The sequence below is a fragment of the Triticum dicoccoides genome, chromosome 5B (assembly GCF_002162155.2).
Source record: "Triticum dicoccoides isolate Atlit2015 ecotype Zavitan chromosome 5B, WEW_v2.0, whole genome shotgun sequence".
NCBI lineage: Eukaryota > Viridiplantae > Streptophyta > Magnoliopsida > Poales > Poaceae > Triticum > Triticum dicoccoides.
The window spans coordinates 618,948,873-618,964,064 of record NC_041389.1 but is presented as its reverse complement, the minus strand read 5'-3'; the positions used below and the strand labels follow the sequence as shown (position 1 = coordinate 618,964,064).

The window sequence follows — 15,192 nt, the reverse complement described above, 5'->3', positions numbered from 1 at the left end:
CTTTTGTGCCTTGGGTGCTGGTGCAGCAACCTCTTCCTCCTCCTCCTCTTCCATTATCGAAGGTGGTCCAACAACTCTGGCCATGGTCTTCTTGACCCTTTCTTTCCTCTTCTTCCCTTCTGCAGCAGCCTCTTTGGGATCAGGTTTCTTAGGTTCTTGAGTTGAAGCTCTGACTTTCAGCATAGGTGTCCTCTTGGCAAGGACCTTCCTGTTTAGTCCTGGCTTGGTGGTTTTAGCTGAGCCATACTCCTTTTTGAGCACTATCTTCTTGGAAGTAGCCTCATCTTCAGCTGCCACATAGTCTCCATCCTCAGAGTCTGAGGTTCTCTTCCTTCTGGCCCTTGTGGCTGCTTTGGGCAAATTGCTAGGAGTGCTCCTGCTGCCCTCATCTGAGGTGCTAGAGGGACTAGTGCTCTCACTCATGTGAATCTGCTCCTCTTCCCTGTTCTGGCTATCACTTTGGTCTGACATGCTGCAAACACTGACTGCTGACCCTGTGAATAGATGCAGTTGAGATAGAATGGATGAGCATCACAAGATGCAGAGATTTTTGCAAAAGAATGATTCAAAAACTTAGTTTTAGTTTTCCACAGAAAGCATTTCAGATCAACCGATTTGCAAACTCGGTGATACCGAAACAGATTTTGGAACCTAAACTAGTGAACTCGGTCATACCGAGTCACAGTTCGGTGGCATCGAGAGTGCTAGGGTTTCACAGAGTTCTAAACTCGGTCACACCGATTTGCAACTCTCGGTCAGACCAAGAACCACTTGTGCAATGGCTTTAGCCGAATCGGTGGAACCGAGTTTTTCAACTCGGTGGATCCGAGATGGTTTTGGAGGAAACCTAACCCTAAATTTTCAATTCACATCTAATCTAAGGATTGTTTTGACTGGATAGATGCGTTTCAATCATGGCAAGAATCATAATGAACACAATGTGCTAGGAATTGGACGGGGATAGCACTGTGATCGAGTCCATACCATAGTTTGGCGATGAACTCGCTACGGCGGCAATGGCGGGGATGAATTCCGTTGACGGCGGCGGAGACCAGCGACTGGAGGCGGCTGGCGATGAAGTCAACGATCCGGAGACCTTGGAGGCAGAGAGAGCTATGCGCGGGCGAAGGGGTTTGGAGAAGGTTTCCAATTTTTGCCCATGAGTATATATAGCCCGACCCTATCGGTGTGACTGAGTGGAACAACTCGGTGGCACCGAGATGCATAACTGTTGACAGTTATAGCAAATCGGTGAGACCGAAAAGTTCAAATCGGTTGCACCGAGATTGAAAACCTAGATCGACTTAGTGATCTCGGTATGACCGAAATGGAAGAATCGGTCAGACCGAAACACACAAAGAAGTTTTGGAGGTTTAAGTCTATGACGAATCGGGGACTCCGAGTGCTCCTCACACAAAGTGGTTCGAATCTGACTTGATCAAATTTTGTGATGTAGCATGAATAGAGTTTGAGACAAGAAAAGCATAGATAGCTAGAGAAGGTTCTTAGGCATTCTTGTTCATCCACTTGGCAAAAGAAAAAGAAGCCAATCAATCAAAGCAACAAGTGGATGTCCTCGAATGAGTTTAAATATGCAACCAACATGCTCACACAATAAAATGGCAAATGAAATATGTGGCAAAGCATGCACAACCAATTCTAGCATCTATGAAACAATTGGCGATGACTAGGTCATCTATATATGAGTATATTGACTTAGGAGTCAAATGAGAACATTTGATCATAGGTCATACTCATCATTTAAGCTCAAGTGGGGTTACCACTTTTACATAATGCATTGATGTGTTCACACCATTAGAGTTGATTTGACTCAATTCTTAGAGTTAAGCTCCCCCTAGAAGTGAGATCCCCCCTAAGAGGGATGAACTAACCTTGGGTTTTGTCGATGATGACTTCATGTAGGTGTTGAAGATGTGGATGCTCAATGTTGATGAAGATCATTTGGAGCAATCCTTTGGAGTGAGTTGCACTTTCAATACCTACACGGGTTAGTCCCACAAGGAACAAACAAGTACATCCATAGACATAGAGTGATGCACACACAAGATGATGTCCATGAAAGCATTAGGTTACCTTGTCCCTTGTCTTACCAACATGAGGGTTTGTGACTCCTTAAACTAGTGCAAGATGTGGAAGTTGATTGCACTTGTCCTTGCCATAATGATATGAGTGAAGAATGTTGGCGGAGTCACCCTCAAGAACTCTCTAGTTCTTCTTCTTCGGGATCCACATCATCTTGATGGGAATCCTTGGAGTTGTAGTCGTGCTTGATGAAGTAGAACTTGATGTAGTCTTGGGAACCCACTTGACCAAGGCCTTAGGAGCTTCTTCAAATGCATCAATCTTCTCTTGAAGCTTGTCCTTGCCTTTGTGCTTGTGGTCTTGCGGTGGAAGATCATCTTGAGCTTGTGTCCCCTTGAAGGAAGTAGGATCATACTTCTCTTGTTGAGGAACAAACTTCGTCTTGGGGTATTGATCTTCTTCCCACTCAACTCCATTGGCATTGAACTTTCGTTCAAAACCAACACCTTGATTCTTCCGGTGCCTTCCTTCCTTGCGTACAATTTCCTCGAATTGCTTACTCCCGACAAGGCTCTTGTAAACACCTTTCTCTATAATTCCCTTCAATAAGCTATTTTCTTGCTCAAGTATAACTTGGCTAAGAGAATCATTAGTGAAATCAAGAGAACTACTAGAAGCAACAATATTGGATTTAGCATGATGATTGTTACTACTAGAGGAAGAATCTTTCTTGTTCTTATTACTAGACTTGACTTGAGGCATGTAAGTAGATAAGAGTAAACGCTTGGCAATGTAAGAAGAACTTTTCTTACAGAGATCATCATTGATTGCCTTTAATAACTCATGCTCTTGCTCAAGGTTGAGCTTTTCAAAGCGTAACTTCTCATGAGCCCTTAAAAGTTCTCGATGATCTTCTAAGATAGTTTCTTGAGCTATCTTAAGAGTGTTTAGTTCTTTAGTTAGAAGCTCAATCTTCTCCTTATCATTGTCATTCATTTTATCTTGATTAGCATGATTAATTGACGTTTCATCATAGTATTCATCACTAGAGTTGTCAACAAGTAAATCATCATCACCTAACAAGTCATCTTCATCACTATTGAAATCAACATACTTGGGGTGTGTTAATTTAGGGCCTTTAGCCATGAAGCATCTTCCAATTCCTTCATTTGGTGAATCAAATATGTCGTAGGAGTTGGTCGACACAAGTGCTAGACCGGCAACACCTTCATCTTGAGTTTGTTTGGAGTCGGAGTGATAGCTTCTCTCGGAGTGATGTTCAGAGTCGGAACCGGATACCCATTCACTAACATGAGCTTGATGTCTTCATTTTGTGTAGCTCTTTGATGACTTGTCCTTTCTTTCCGAATCCCTGCTTCTCCGGGATGTTCTTCGTTCATAACGATCATCTCTACTCCTTCTCTCTCTTGGCGGTGATTCTTCTCTTCTACTTCTTCTGTTGGGAGAATCTTCTCTTCTTTTGTAGGGTGCCGTACACTCATTGGAATAGTGTCCGGGTCTCCCACAATTGTAGCAATTGCGCCCTCGACTGGAAGATCTTTTGTCATTGTAGGCCCTTGACTTGGAGCTTCTTTCTTTGCTTCTACTCTTGTAGAATTTGTTGAAGTTCTTCACCATTAAGCTCAATTCTTCATTGAAGGTTGGTTTCTCACTTGATGATGTAGGAGCTTCACATGAGGCTTTGTAAGCACCACTTGACTTGTTGTGAAGTTCCTCCTTATCCTTGAGTGACATCTCATGAGCAACAATTCTTCCAATGACTTCCGTTGGCTTGAGATTCTTGTAATTGGGCATCATTTGGATCAATGTGCACACGGTATCATATTTTCCATCCAATGCTCTTAGGATCTTCTTGATGATGAATCTGTCGGTCATCTCTTCACTCCCTAAGCCCGCAATCTCATTTGTGATAAGAGCAAGCCTAGAGTACATTTCAGCGACACCTTCACCATCCTTCATTTTGAACTTGTCAAGTTGACTTTGGAGCACATCCAATTTGGATTCTTTGACGGAGTCGGTACCTTCGTGCATATCAATCAAAGTATCCCAAATTTCCTTTGCATTCTCAAGACGGCTGATTTTATTGAATTCTTTGGGGCACAATCTGTTGAAGAGGATATCACAAGCTTGAGCGTTGTATTGCAGCATCTTCAACTGATCCGCGCTAGCTTCACGGTTTGGTTCTCTCCCATCAAAGAATTCACCTTGCAAGCCAATACACACAATAGCCCAAACGGCGGGGTTATGTCCGAGAATATGCATTTTCATCTTATGCTTCCAACTAGCAAAATTAGTACCATCAAAGTAAGGACCTCTACAGTGATAATTTCCCTCGCTAGACGCCATACTCTCCTAGGTTGTGAAACCAAGGCTATGACCACCAAAAGCTATGGAAATCAAAGCAAATGGAGACCAAAGCTCTGATACCACTTGTAGGATCTTGAAGTATGTCTAGAGGGGGGTGATTAGACTACTTGACCAATTAAAAACTTAACCTTTTCCCAATTTTAGTCTTTGGCAGATTTTAGCTATCTTAGCACAAGTTAAGCAATCTTCACACAATTCAAGAAAGCATGCAAAGAGTATATGAGCAGCGGAAAGTAAAGCATGCAACTTGCAAGAATGTAAAGGGTAGGGTTTGGAGAATTAAAACGCAATTGGAGACACGGATGTTTTTGTCGTGGTTCCGATAGGTGGTGCTATCGTACATCCACGTTGATGGAGACTTCAACCCACGAAGGGTAACGGTTGCGCGAGTCCATGGAGGGCTCCACCCACGAAGGGTCCACGAAGAAGCAACCTTGTCTATCCCACCATGGCCGTCGCCCACGAAGGACTTGCCTCACTAGCGGTAGATCTTCAGGAAGTAGGCGATCTCCTTGCCCTTACAAACTCCTTGGTTCAACTCCACAATCTTGTCGGAGGCTCCCAAGTGACACCTAGCCAATCTAGGAGACACCACTCTCCAAGAAGTAACAAATGGTGTGTTGATGATGAACTCCTTGCTCTTGTGCTTCAAATGATAGTCTCCCCAACACTCAACTCTCTCTCATAGGATTTGGATCTGGTGGAAAGAAGATTTGAGTGGAAAGCAACTTGAGGAAGGCTAGAGATCAAGATTCATATGGTAGGAATGGAATATCTTGGCCTCAACACATGAGTAGGTAGTTCTCTCTCAGAAATGGTAAGTTGAAAGTGTAGGTTTGTTCTGATGGCTCTCTCCACGAATGAAGAGGAGGTGGATGGGTATATATAGCCTCCACACAAAATCTAACCGTTACACACAATTTACCAATCTCGGTGGGATCGAATCAACAAACTCGGTCAGACCGATTTAGTAAACCTAGTGACCGTTAGGGTTTTTGGTGGGACCGACATGCAACTCGGTAGGACCGATATGGTTAGGGTTAGGGCATAATGTAATCTCGGTGAAACCGATTACACAAACTCGGTGGGACCGATTTTGGTAATAAGCTAACCAGAGAGTTGGTCAGGTAAACTCAGTGGGACCGATTCGCTCATTTCGGTGAGACCAAAATGTTACAAAAAGGAAACAGAGAGTTTACATTGCAATCTTGGTGGGACCGATCGCTCACTTCTGTTAGACCGAAACGTTACGAAGAGAAACAGAGAGATTACAATCCCATCTCGATGAGACCGAGATCCCTATCGGTGAGACCGATTTTCCTAGGGTTTATGGCAGTGGCTATGACATCTAAACTCGGTGGTGCCGGATAAAAAGAATCGGTGGGGCCGAGTTTGACTTTTGGTTTGGGTCATATGTGGATATGAGAAAGTAGTTGAGGGTTTTTGGAGCATATCACTAAGCACTATGGAGCAAGAAACTCATTAAGCAACACCTCATCCCTCCTTGATAGTATTGGCTTTTCCTATAGACTCAATGTGATCTTGGATCACTAAAATATAAAATGTAGAGTCTTGAGCTTTTGAGCTTGAGCCAATCCTTTTATCCTTAGTATTTTGAGGGATCCACTTTCCTCATCCATGCCATGCCATTCATTGAGCTTTTCCTGAAATATTTGTCTTGGAATAGTATTAGCTCAATGAGCTATATGTTGTTAGGAATTACCAAAACCACATAGGGATTGTTGCACTTTCAGTGACTCCTAAATTGCTAATCAGAGTAGTGGTGGCGGCCTGTAGGCGAGCTTAGGGCAGCGGCGGGATGAGTTGACGCTGGATTGGGGCCGTCTCCACTAGATCCACGAGATGTGTATCCTCGCGCGAGACGCCTAGGTTGAATGCCAAGCACCTTTCATGCAGTGGCGGCAGCGGCCTATGGACAAGCTCCAGACAGCTGCCGAATGAGCTCAACTTGGGATTTGCACGATTTTCACCAGATCCGACAACTTGGCACCCTCGTGTACGGACGTCGGACGGCAGAAAAATTGTGTATCTCATGCATAGGTTCGGCGGCTTGCTCAAGGTGACATTTGGATGGGGCGAGCTACGGGCGGAGGCGCAAAAGAACGGGGACGTTGTAGGCGGTGTCGAGATGTGGGTGGCGGCTAGATGAAAGGGGAGGAGGGGGGCAGGGGCACTGGCGCTTAGGTGGCCGGTGGGAGGGACCGACGGCGGGGAAGGTTCTAGGTGTCCTAGGCCAAGATGAGGTGGGCAGCTTGAGTTTGGAAGAGATGAGGTTGGATCAGAAAGAACAAGGAGTTCTGTGAAACTTTGGGTGGAGTAACAGGCGTGTTTTTGCAAAATTGGCATGCCTTGTCTTTGCCTGGGTTAGATGGAAATCCGATGGTCTGAAATTATAGATAGCACCAACCGAGAATTTTATCGGAGTAGATACATCAAAAATTGAACGAGGAGCTAATCTGTCAAGTCACCCTTCCAGAACAGTCGAATGCGTACGTGGCGCCACCGACACGTTCAGGATCTCGGCGCGTGCACACGTCCCGGCTATCCGTACACCCACGCCGACCACTTGCGCCTCCCGACTTACCACGCATGCACACGTACCCCCCGTGCAGTAGCCACCTGGCCTGCCACATCCGTTACAAGGCCTGTCGCTACGGCATAAATATCCACCCGGCAATGCACTTCCCTGCACACAACGACTCACCAGCTTTCTGTCAGCCAAAGACCAAAAGCTAAAGCCACAACCAAGTCCAGTTTAGGAGGCAAAGATGGAGTTCCAAGGGCAGCACGACAACCCCGCCAACCGCGTCGACGAGTACGGCAACCCGTTTCCGCTAGCCGGCGGCGTGGGGGGAGCGCACGCCGCTCCCGGCACCGGCGGGCAGTTCCAGGCCCACAGGGGAGAGCACAAGACCGGTGGGATCCTGCATCGCTCCGGCAGCTCCAGCTCCAGCTCGGTATGATACTCTGTCGGCACACATGTACACATTCATCTGCTTCTGTATGTTTAGATGTTAAGTTTTCGTGGCTGTACAGTCTTCCGAGGACGACGGCATGGGCGGGAGGAGAAAGAAGGGCATGAAGGAGAAGATCAAGGAGAAGCTCCCCGGTGGCCACAAGGACAACCAGCAGCATATGGCGACGGGGACAGGGACTGGAGGAGCCTACGGGCCGGGAACTGGGACTGGTGGAGCCTACGGGCAGCAAGGCCACACAGGAATGGCCGGCGCCGGCACTGGCACGGGCGAGAAGAAGGGGATGATGGACAAGATCAAGGAGAAGCTGCCGGGACAGCACTGAGCCACCGGCTCCGGCTGGCTGCTTCCTTTGGGTAGCTACGGGTCAAAGCCTTCCAGTTCCACGTGATCTTTGTTCAATAATAATAAGATGAAGCTGAACGAAAAGTTGTCTCTGATCGCATCCGCGTCAGGGACACTTTTCTGTATACAGCGTGCGTTGTGTCTGTTACGTTTGTCTGTTGTGTCTTCATGTTGAAAAAAACTTAGCATACAACTGAACTTTTTTTTCTATCAAGGAAATCGGGCCCTTGTTGATGTTAAAAAAAAAGGAGTCCATGCCATTTTGTGCCTTGCAGTATAGTCATTTCATCCTAAGAGCATGTTCAACAGACGCCGCAAGCTCTAAAATTTTCGAGGTTTGTCAATGCAAATAAAATACGGCGCCCAATCTGACGGCCCCACCTGCAGCAGTTACGCAACACGCGATGCCATTTTCTGATCCTTACCTGCCACGCGCGGGATTTTAGCACGGCTGCTGGACCGTAAGTTTTGGTCGCACGCTATATAGTTGTTTCATCCCAGCGCGGCTTATCTAGCTGCTCTATTCCTTCCGTGGTTTTAGTTCAATAAGCCGTGCTAAGGTACTCCCTTCATTTCAAATTATACATCGTGATTTTAGTTCAAAATTACTCGTCGTGATTTTAGTTCGGCTTATCTAGCTGCTCTAAGGTATTCCTTCCGTTCTAAATTACTAGTCGTGGTTTTAGTTCAATAAGCCGTGCTAAGGTACTCCCTTCATTTCAAATTATACATCGTGATTTTAGTTCAAAATTACTCGTCGTGATTTTAGTTCAAGTTTAAATTAAAACCACGACTTCAAAATTACTCGTAGTGATTTTAGTTCAAGTTTAAATTAAAACCACGACGAATAATTTAAAACGGAGAAAGTATATGACACGTGCAAGCTGTAGTAGCCGCCCATCAAGAAAAACGGGCCCACCCACCTCTCCATCCATAGCCAAAGGATCAATTAGGACAACTCACTTGTGCCTAGTTATTTTCACTTGTGCCTAGTTATTTTATTCTGCTTGCCGTGCATCATCTCAGTCTAGTTTTTTTTTTGTTTAATTTCTTTTCTTCGGTTTTATTTTTTATTTTTCTTTATTTGTTATTATTTTCCTATTTCTATTTCATTTTCTTAAATTCGCGAACATTTTCATAAATTTGTGAAGTTTTTAAAATTCGTGAACTTAGAATTTGAATATGTGAACTATTTTTAAATGAATGCATGTTTTCAATTTTGTAAATTTTTATCAAATCCATGAACTTTTTGGTTACATTCATGAACTTCTTTCAAACCGATGATTTTTTTAGTGTTTTCAAATTCGTGATTTTTTTTGTAAGTAACCGGCTTGGCCCTAAAATTGACGTCCCAGGACGCGCTGGTCTCTACATCTGTCACAAATTTTCCAAACTAAAGCAAAAAAAAAAACAAACAAGAAATTGGCTTTTCGGTGAGGTTTGTTGGTTTTTATGCCCACCCTAGCTCCGAGGACAAAAAAATATAGCAAAACTGAACGAATTTTATCAATTTAAAATAGTTCATGAATTTGATAATTTTTTTGAGAAAGTAAAAAAGGTCATCGATTTAAAAATCATGAATTAAATACTTTTTTGCAGGAGGCCGCCTGACTGGGCCAGTCCACTGTAAGGTGTGGAAATGGAAATAAATTTATAATAACGCTTTTAAGTACCTGTTTAAATTACACATGGAAATGGAATGGAATTTAAAATAACACTTCTAAATACCTATTTAAATTATTATTATTTTAAATCTGGCATGAATGCCTATCAAGGACAAGCCCACCTGCTCGTTTATTTCACGAATGTCCAAAAAAGCACCATGTTGAACAGAGAGTGTTGGGATAGGCTAGAAGGATGCATGTTGTGTTTCCACATACATGAAATGGCCCAACACAATGCCAAGTTGTTTTAGTTTTAGATTTTTCCTTTTGCATTTTTTGACATTTTCTCCGTCAAAAAGGTCGATAAATGATTGGACGTGTCGCAATTGGAAAAAGTCCAAAACAAACCTTCAATCTATAGGTGAAACCTAAATCAAACCTCGAACTCTCAATCCTTGAAATGAACACACCAAGCTCTCTAATCCCGGTCTATTTTAAACCTTAACAGGACGTAGCCGGGATTTGCTCAATTGGGCCGGCCCAGTAACGTAGTTACTCGCGCATGCGCACTAATCTGGTTTTTCTTAATTTCTTTCTTTTTTGTTTTATTTTCTTTTTCCATTTTTACACATGTCTAAATTTCTCAGTACCCAATGTACATTTTTAACACACACATTAAATATTTTTGGATGACTTTTTGATATTTTCAAATACATTGTGTACATTTTTAAATTAAATGTTTTCAATACTTTTTGAATACATGGTAATATTTTTCCAAATACATGTTTTACATTTTCTTAATGACAATAAACATTTAATAAAACTACACGAACACTCTTTTACATGGTTCAACATTTTAAAATTTGCATACACTTTTTTCAAGGACATGGCACATATATTTTGTTAAGATTATGACACATTTTTTTACATCACGCAAACATATTTTTACATTATACACACCTTTTTCTGAAAATGTCACAAACACATTTTTTTTAAACTTGTGAACATTCTTGAAATGTTACATTTTTTTGAATGTACAAACATTTTTTGAATCACACGAATATTATTATGCATTGTATAAACATTTGGATTGGCCCATACATTTTATAAAACTTGTGATGTTTTTTAGATGTCGCAAAATATTTTCATGTTTCAGAAAATGTTGATGTATCAAAAAGTGTCTGCACTTTAAAATTTTGTTCAGGTTGCAGAAAAAAATTATGTTTCAAAAAGTGTTTGCACTTAAATTTTTTGTTTAGGTTGCAAAAAATGTTATAAAGGTGTTCACTTTCTAAAGTTGTTGGTTTTTTAAAAGTATTCGAAATTTTCAAAAAGTACTCACACTTTATAAAATGTTTATAAGATTTCATAAATTTTCAAAAATGTTTATAAAATGTTCAAAGATTTCATAAATAAATAAATTTTCAATACTTCTTCGCCCCTAAAAAATGCTTTCAAAGTTTGATGCTTTTGTTTCTGATTAAATATTCCGGGCCTCTGACTATGTCAGTCATAGTCGTCTGCTGTAGTGGCTACAAAGTCCCAAGTTCGACTCCACGACATGTTTTTTTTGTTCTGGAATTATTACGTCGCCCGTTAAAAAAAATAATAATTTTTGTGTCGCATGTTAAGGAAAAAAACTCGCTTCATGTCTGGTGGGCTGGCCTATTCGAGTCCACTGCAAACAATCCGAAACATTTTTTAAATAAATTATTAATGAAATAATTTACGAAATTCCAGAAAAATATTTAAAAATGTGACACAATTTTGAAAATACAAAACATTTTTCAAAGCATGTGAAAAACTCTTGGAATTCTGAACATTTTTTGACAAATGTGAAAACACGAACTGTTTTTAGAAATGCTAGAGTTTCAAAATTCCAAACAGTATAAAAAACACAAAACGAATTGAATTTGTGCGAAAAATAGAAAAAAAGAACATTTTAAACTTCTGAACAATTTTAGAAATGTGCAGACATTTTTTAAACCTCACGAATTCTTGTTGTGTTATAGTGGGCCGGCCCAAATTCTTGTCCATGAGAGTAGCTGGTAATCCCGGCCGGGATTGTAGTATTCCCAGTGTGCCAAACAGGTATAGGGTCCAAAATAGACCAGGATTACAAGTTTAGACTGTCAATTTCCGAGATTCAAAGTTCAGAGTTTGATTTAGCTTTCGTCTACAACTTCAAGGTTTATTTTGGACTTTTTCCTGTCGCAATTTGCATACGGTGTCGAAAATCGTTCAAACCTGGGATGGATGCCTAACATGGGCTTGCACACCTGCCTACAGAAGCTAGAGTCATTTGAAGGATGCCCAAAAGTAGACCATATTCAACGGAGCATGTTGTTTCTCGATATCCTTGAAACTATCATGGCATTGTATGAGCAATTTAAGACACCACGCCAGCTATTTTTTGTTTTTGACAAATTTTGTATTTTTCTGGAGTTCTCTTGATAAAAAAACTTGATAAATGGTCGGACGTGTCGCAAGTTACATACAGTGTCAGAAAATGTTTATCATGGGCATGCCCACCTGCTTGCAAAAGTTGGAATCATTTTAAGAATTTCCAAAACTAGATCAAGTTCAACAGAGGGTGTTTGGTAGATCAGAAGGGTCCGATTAAAAACACGTTGTTTTGCAACATCTGTCAAATGACCCCATTTTTTTCACCAGTTTCTATGACCAATGCAAGGCATTATTGGAAGTTGTTTTAATTTTTGACAAGTTTTGTATTTTCGGAGTTTTCTCATGAAAAAGGCCGATAGATGTCCAGACGTGTCGCAACATGCAAACTCGGAAGTCGTTCAAACATGGCATGGATATCTCATATGTCTGTGTCAGGCTGCCGCAAGAAGTTGGGGTTATTTACCAGTGATCCAAAAAAACTACGAGTTGAGAAGTGTGATAGACTAGGCCAGACGAATGCATATGTCATTATCAATCAACATGAACATTTTCTTATATCATAATAGTTTCTTGAAAATTTTCAGCAATTTTAAAATTTTGAATTATGTATGAAAATTTTCTAAACTGGAACATTTTTTCTCAAATTGTTAACAAATTCCCAAAAACTTATGTTGAACCAAACTAGCGAACCATGTATTTTTTTAAAAATCAACTTTTGTGAAAACACAAACATTTCTTAAATTTGTGAACAAAAAGTTTGAAAATGGGATTTTTTAAATTGTTCTTTTCTCGACAAAAAATGTTCACAAATTGACAAAATACTGGAATTTCAGAAAATATTTGCATTTCTAAATTATGTTTTGCAAATTGAAAAAAAATTCGTGTAGATTTTCCAAATTTTGTTCATGTTCGAAGAAAAGTTAGATTTTTCAAGACTTGTTCGCATTTTTAAAAAATGTTCCAGAAATCAAAATAAAATTGTTTTTCAAATTTGTTCTTGCTTTTCTAAAAATGTTTGCATTTGAAAAATGTATTTAAAATTTAGAAAAAGAATACAATAATCATTCTGGTTCGCTATGGTATCTAGTCCGGCCTGCTGCAGTACCTGGTCTGGTCACTACATTATCTTCTTTCTTTGTGTTCCATGGCCGTCTTCAGGAATTTGGGGCCCCGGCGCGAAACAAAAAAGATTTTTCCTTACGACCGAGTATCGATTTGCGTGTCATCTAAGATGATATCACTCTATGATTCGGGCTTGCATGCGCTCCTAAGCAACCAATCGAGTGAATAACATCGCGCTGGAGTACTTAAGGCTGCACATTATTTTTGTAGGGTATAATAGAAGTGTATTTGGCTTATCCTAAATATATTTTTTAGAGACTATATACGAAGCAAAATGAGTGAATGTACACTTTAAAATATGTCTATATACATCTGTATGTGGTCGTTCATTTGAAATATCTAAAAAGACAAATATTTAGGAATCGAGGTAGTAGCTCTTTGTGTGCCTAATTTGTTAGTGCGTTGTTTCCTCTTGAAGTCTACGATAAAAGAAGGCCCCAGAGATGGAGCGATCTCCTTGATGATTTTCTTTCCTTCCTAGGGGTGTTTGTTTCCAGGGACTTTTTGATGTAGGGACTAGAAAAAGTCTCTCTTAGAGACTTTTTAACCAAACATGAGGGACTATTAGGGACTAAAAGTTGTTTTTTGGGACTAAATGAAGAAGACTCTTAAGGAGAGTCTTTTTAAGGACTTTTTGAGAGTTTTCCAACAATGCCCCTCCCTGCACCCATTGCCCCGCCGGCCCATGGTGTTGTTTGGTTATTATTTTTCTGTATACTAGGGGTAATATGGTTATTTAATAACCTCTAGGAAGGGACTAGAGACTTTTTAGTCCCTGGAAACAAACAAGTAGGGACTTTTTAGGGACTAGGGACTTTTTAGTTGGGACTAGAAAAAGTCCTAGAACTTATGAACCAAACAGGCCCCTAATCTTCGTGCATGCAATCACCGTGCCAGCATATCCGGAAATAAATGATCGTATGTATTAGGGAGTTTTTTTGCGAGGGAATTTGAGAGCTTTATTCAACAAACGCATTCGCCGAGCAGTCAGCCAGCAGGCTGCTGATCAGGAAGCTAGGGGTGGAGTCCAACCAGCTTTCAGTCACATTATGCGAACAACCGCGCTTAGCACAAAGATGTGCAGGACCGTTTGCTGATCTCATTACATGTTGAATGGTAAAAGAATTAAAACTAAGAGCTAGCTCTTCAACTTCTGCTAGGATAGGTGCAATCACCGACCGGTCGGTGAAACGCAAGTTCCAGAGGTTAACCACCTCTAGACAGTCGGTCTCCATAATGACATGCATGTAGCCGCGTAAAGTAGCAAATAACATGAGAGCTATGGCCTCCGCGATGAGAGGATCCGTAACACCGGGAATTGGCTTGCACCATGCACCTTTAAGAGCCGATAAAGATCGAGCAACTCCACCAGCTCCCGCGTGACCATCATCAAGGTGTGTTGCTGCGTCAGTGTTGATCTTGATGGTGTCATTCTCTGGTGGTTGCCAGCCATAACCAGGTAGCACCGGTTTTTGCTGTCGCGGGAGATCGAGAATGTCAAGGTCTTCTCTGATCTTTCGAATGGAGCTTGCTCGATCAGCCCCCTCTTTGCCGTGTGTCAGGCGATTCCAAGACGTCCAGATGGCCCACATTATGGTAATAATGATCTCCCGCTCTTTCTTGGAGAATCCTTGGTCGCATAAAATGTCCCTGGCCCATGTGTGGGGGTGCAGCCGTGGAACGTTTATGTCAAAAAACAGCCGGGCTTCCTCCTAGAAGCGGCGTGCGTGGGAGCATAGCAAGAGTGCGTGCTCCAGGTCTTCCTCCATGGCAAGGCATACCTTGCAGGTGCTGATCTCCCAGATGTGGCGATGCTTCAGGGTGCTTTCATCTGGCAAAATCCCCCTCAAAATGCGCCACCAGAAAACTCGAACTTTTGGGACTACATTGAGCTTTCAAACATCTTTCCACATCTGTTGTTGGTTCGCTGAAGTGCCGGTTATCTGCCCCTCTTCTAGAGCTAGTCGCTCTTTCTGATTCACCAGAGCTCGATACGCCGATTTAACAGAGTAGATGCCTGACTTCTCATGTGCCCATGCTAGGAAATCATTGCCGCCACCTCGCCGCAAGGGTATGTTTAGTATAGCCTCGGCATCAGGAGCAATGAAGGTTTCCCGAACCAGATCCCTACGCCATGACCAATTTGAAGTATCAATCAAGTCAGTAACAGTGTGAAATATTGTGTTGTCTGGCCATAGTAAGGGGGACATGGTGTTGGTGGAAGATATCCACTTGTCCTCCCACACCCAAATAGATGTACCATCGCCCACTCGCTTCACAAGCCCTGC

General features: G+C 41.9%; 1 protein-coding gene across 2 annotated transcripts; it reads left to right on the top strand.

Moving 5' to 3' along the window:
- The first annotated feature begins 7,154 nt into the window (after positions 1-7,154).
- Positions 7,155-7,982, top strand: LOC119312101 (dehydrin Rab15-like). 2 transcript variants are annotated; one of them, XM_037587836.1, is made up of 3 exons: positions 7,155-7,409; positions 7,489-7,660; positions 7,722-7,982. In XM_037587836.1, exons 1-3 carry the CDS (start codon positions 7,221-7,223, stop codon positions 7,841-7,843), a joined length of 483 nt encoding a protein of 160 aa, XP_037443733.1. In that variant the 5' UTR covers positions 7,155-7,220; the 3' UTR covers positions 7,844-7,982. The 2 variants fall into 2 exon arrangements, with proteins under 2 accessions (XP_037443733.1, XP_037443734.1); XM_037587837.1 differs by having other exon boundaries at positions 7,489-7,982.
- Positions 7,983-15,192: the final 7,210 nt, after the last annotated feature.

Bases quoted from the DNA above. Each gene is read 5' to 3' on its own strand.
- LOC119312101 (XM_037587836.1), top strand. From the start codon at position 7,221: ATGGAGTTCCAAGGGCAGCACGACAACCCCGCCAACCGCGTCGACGAG. The intron at 7,410-7,488 runs GTATGATACTCT...GTGGCTGTACAG, and splicing joins GCAGCTCCAGCTCCAGCTCG to TCTTCCGAGGACGACGGCAT. The intron at 7,661-7,721 runs GCCACACAGGAA...GATGATGGACAA, and splicing joins TGGAGCCTACGGGCAGCAAG to GATCAAGGAGAAGCTGCCGG.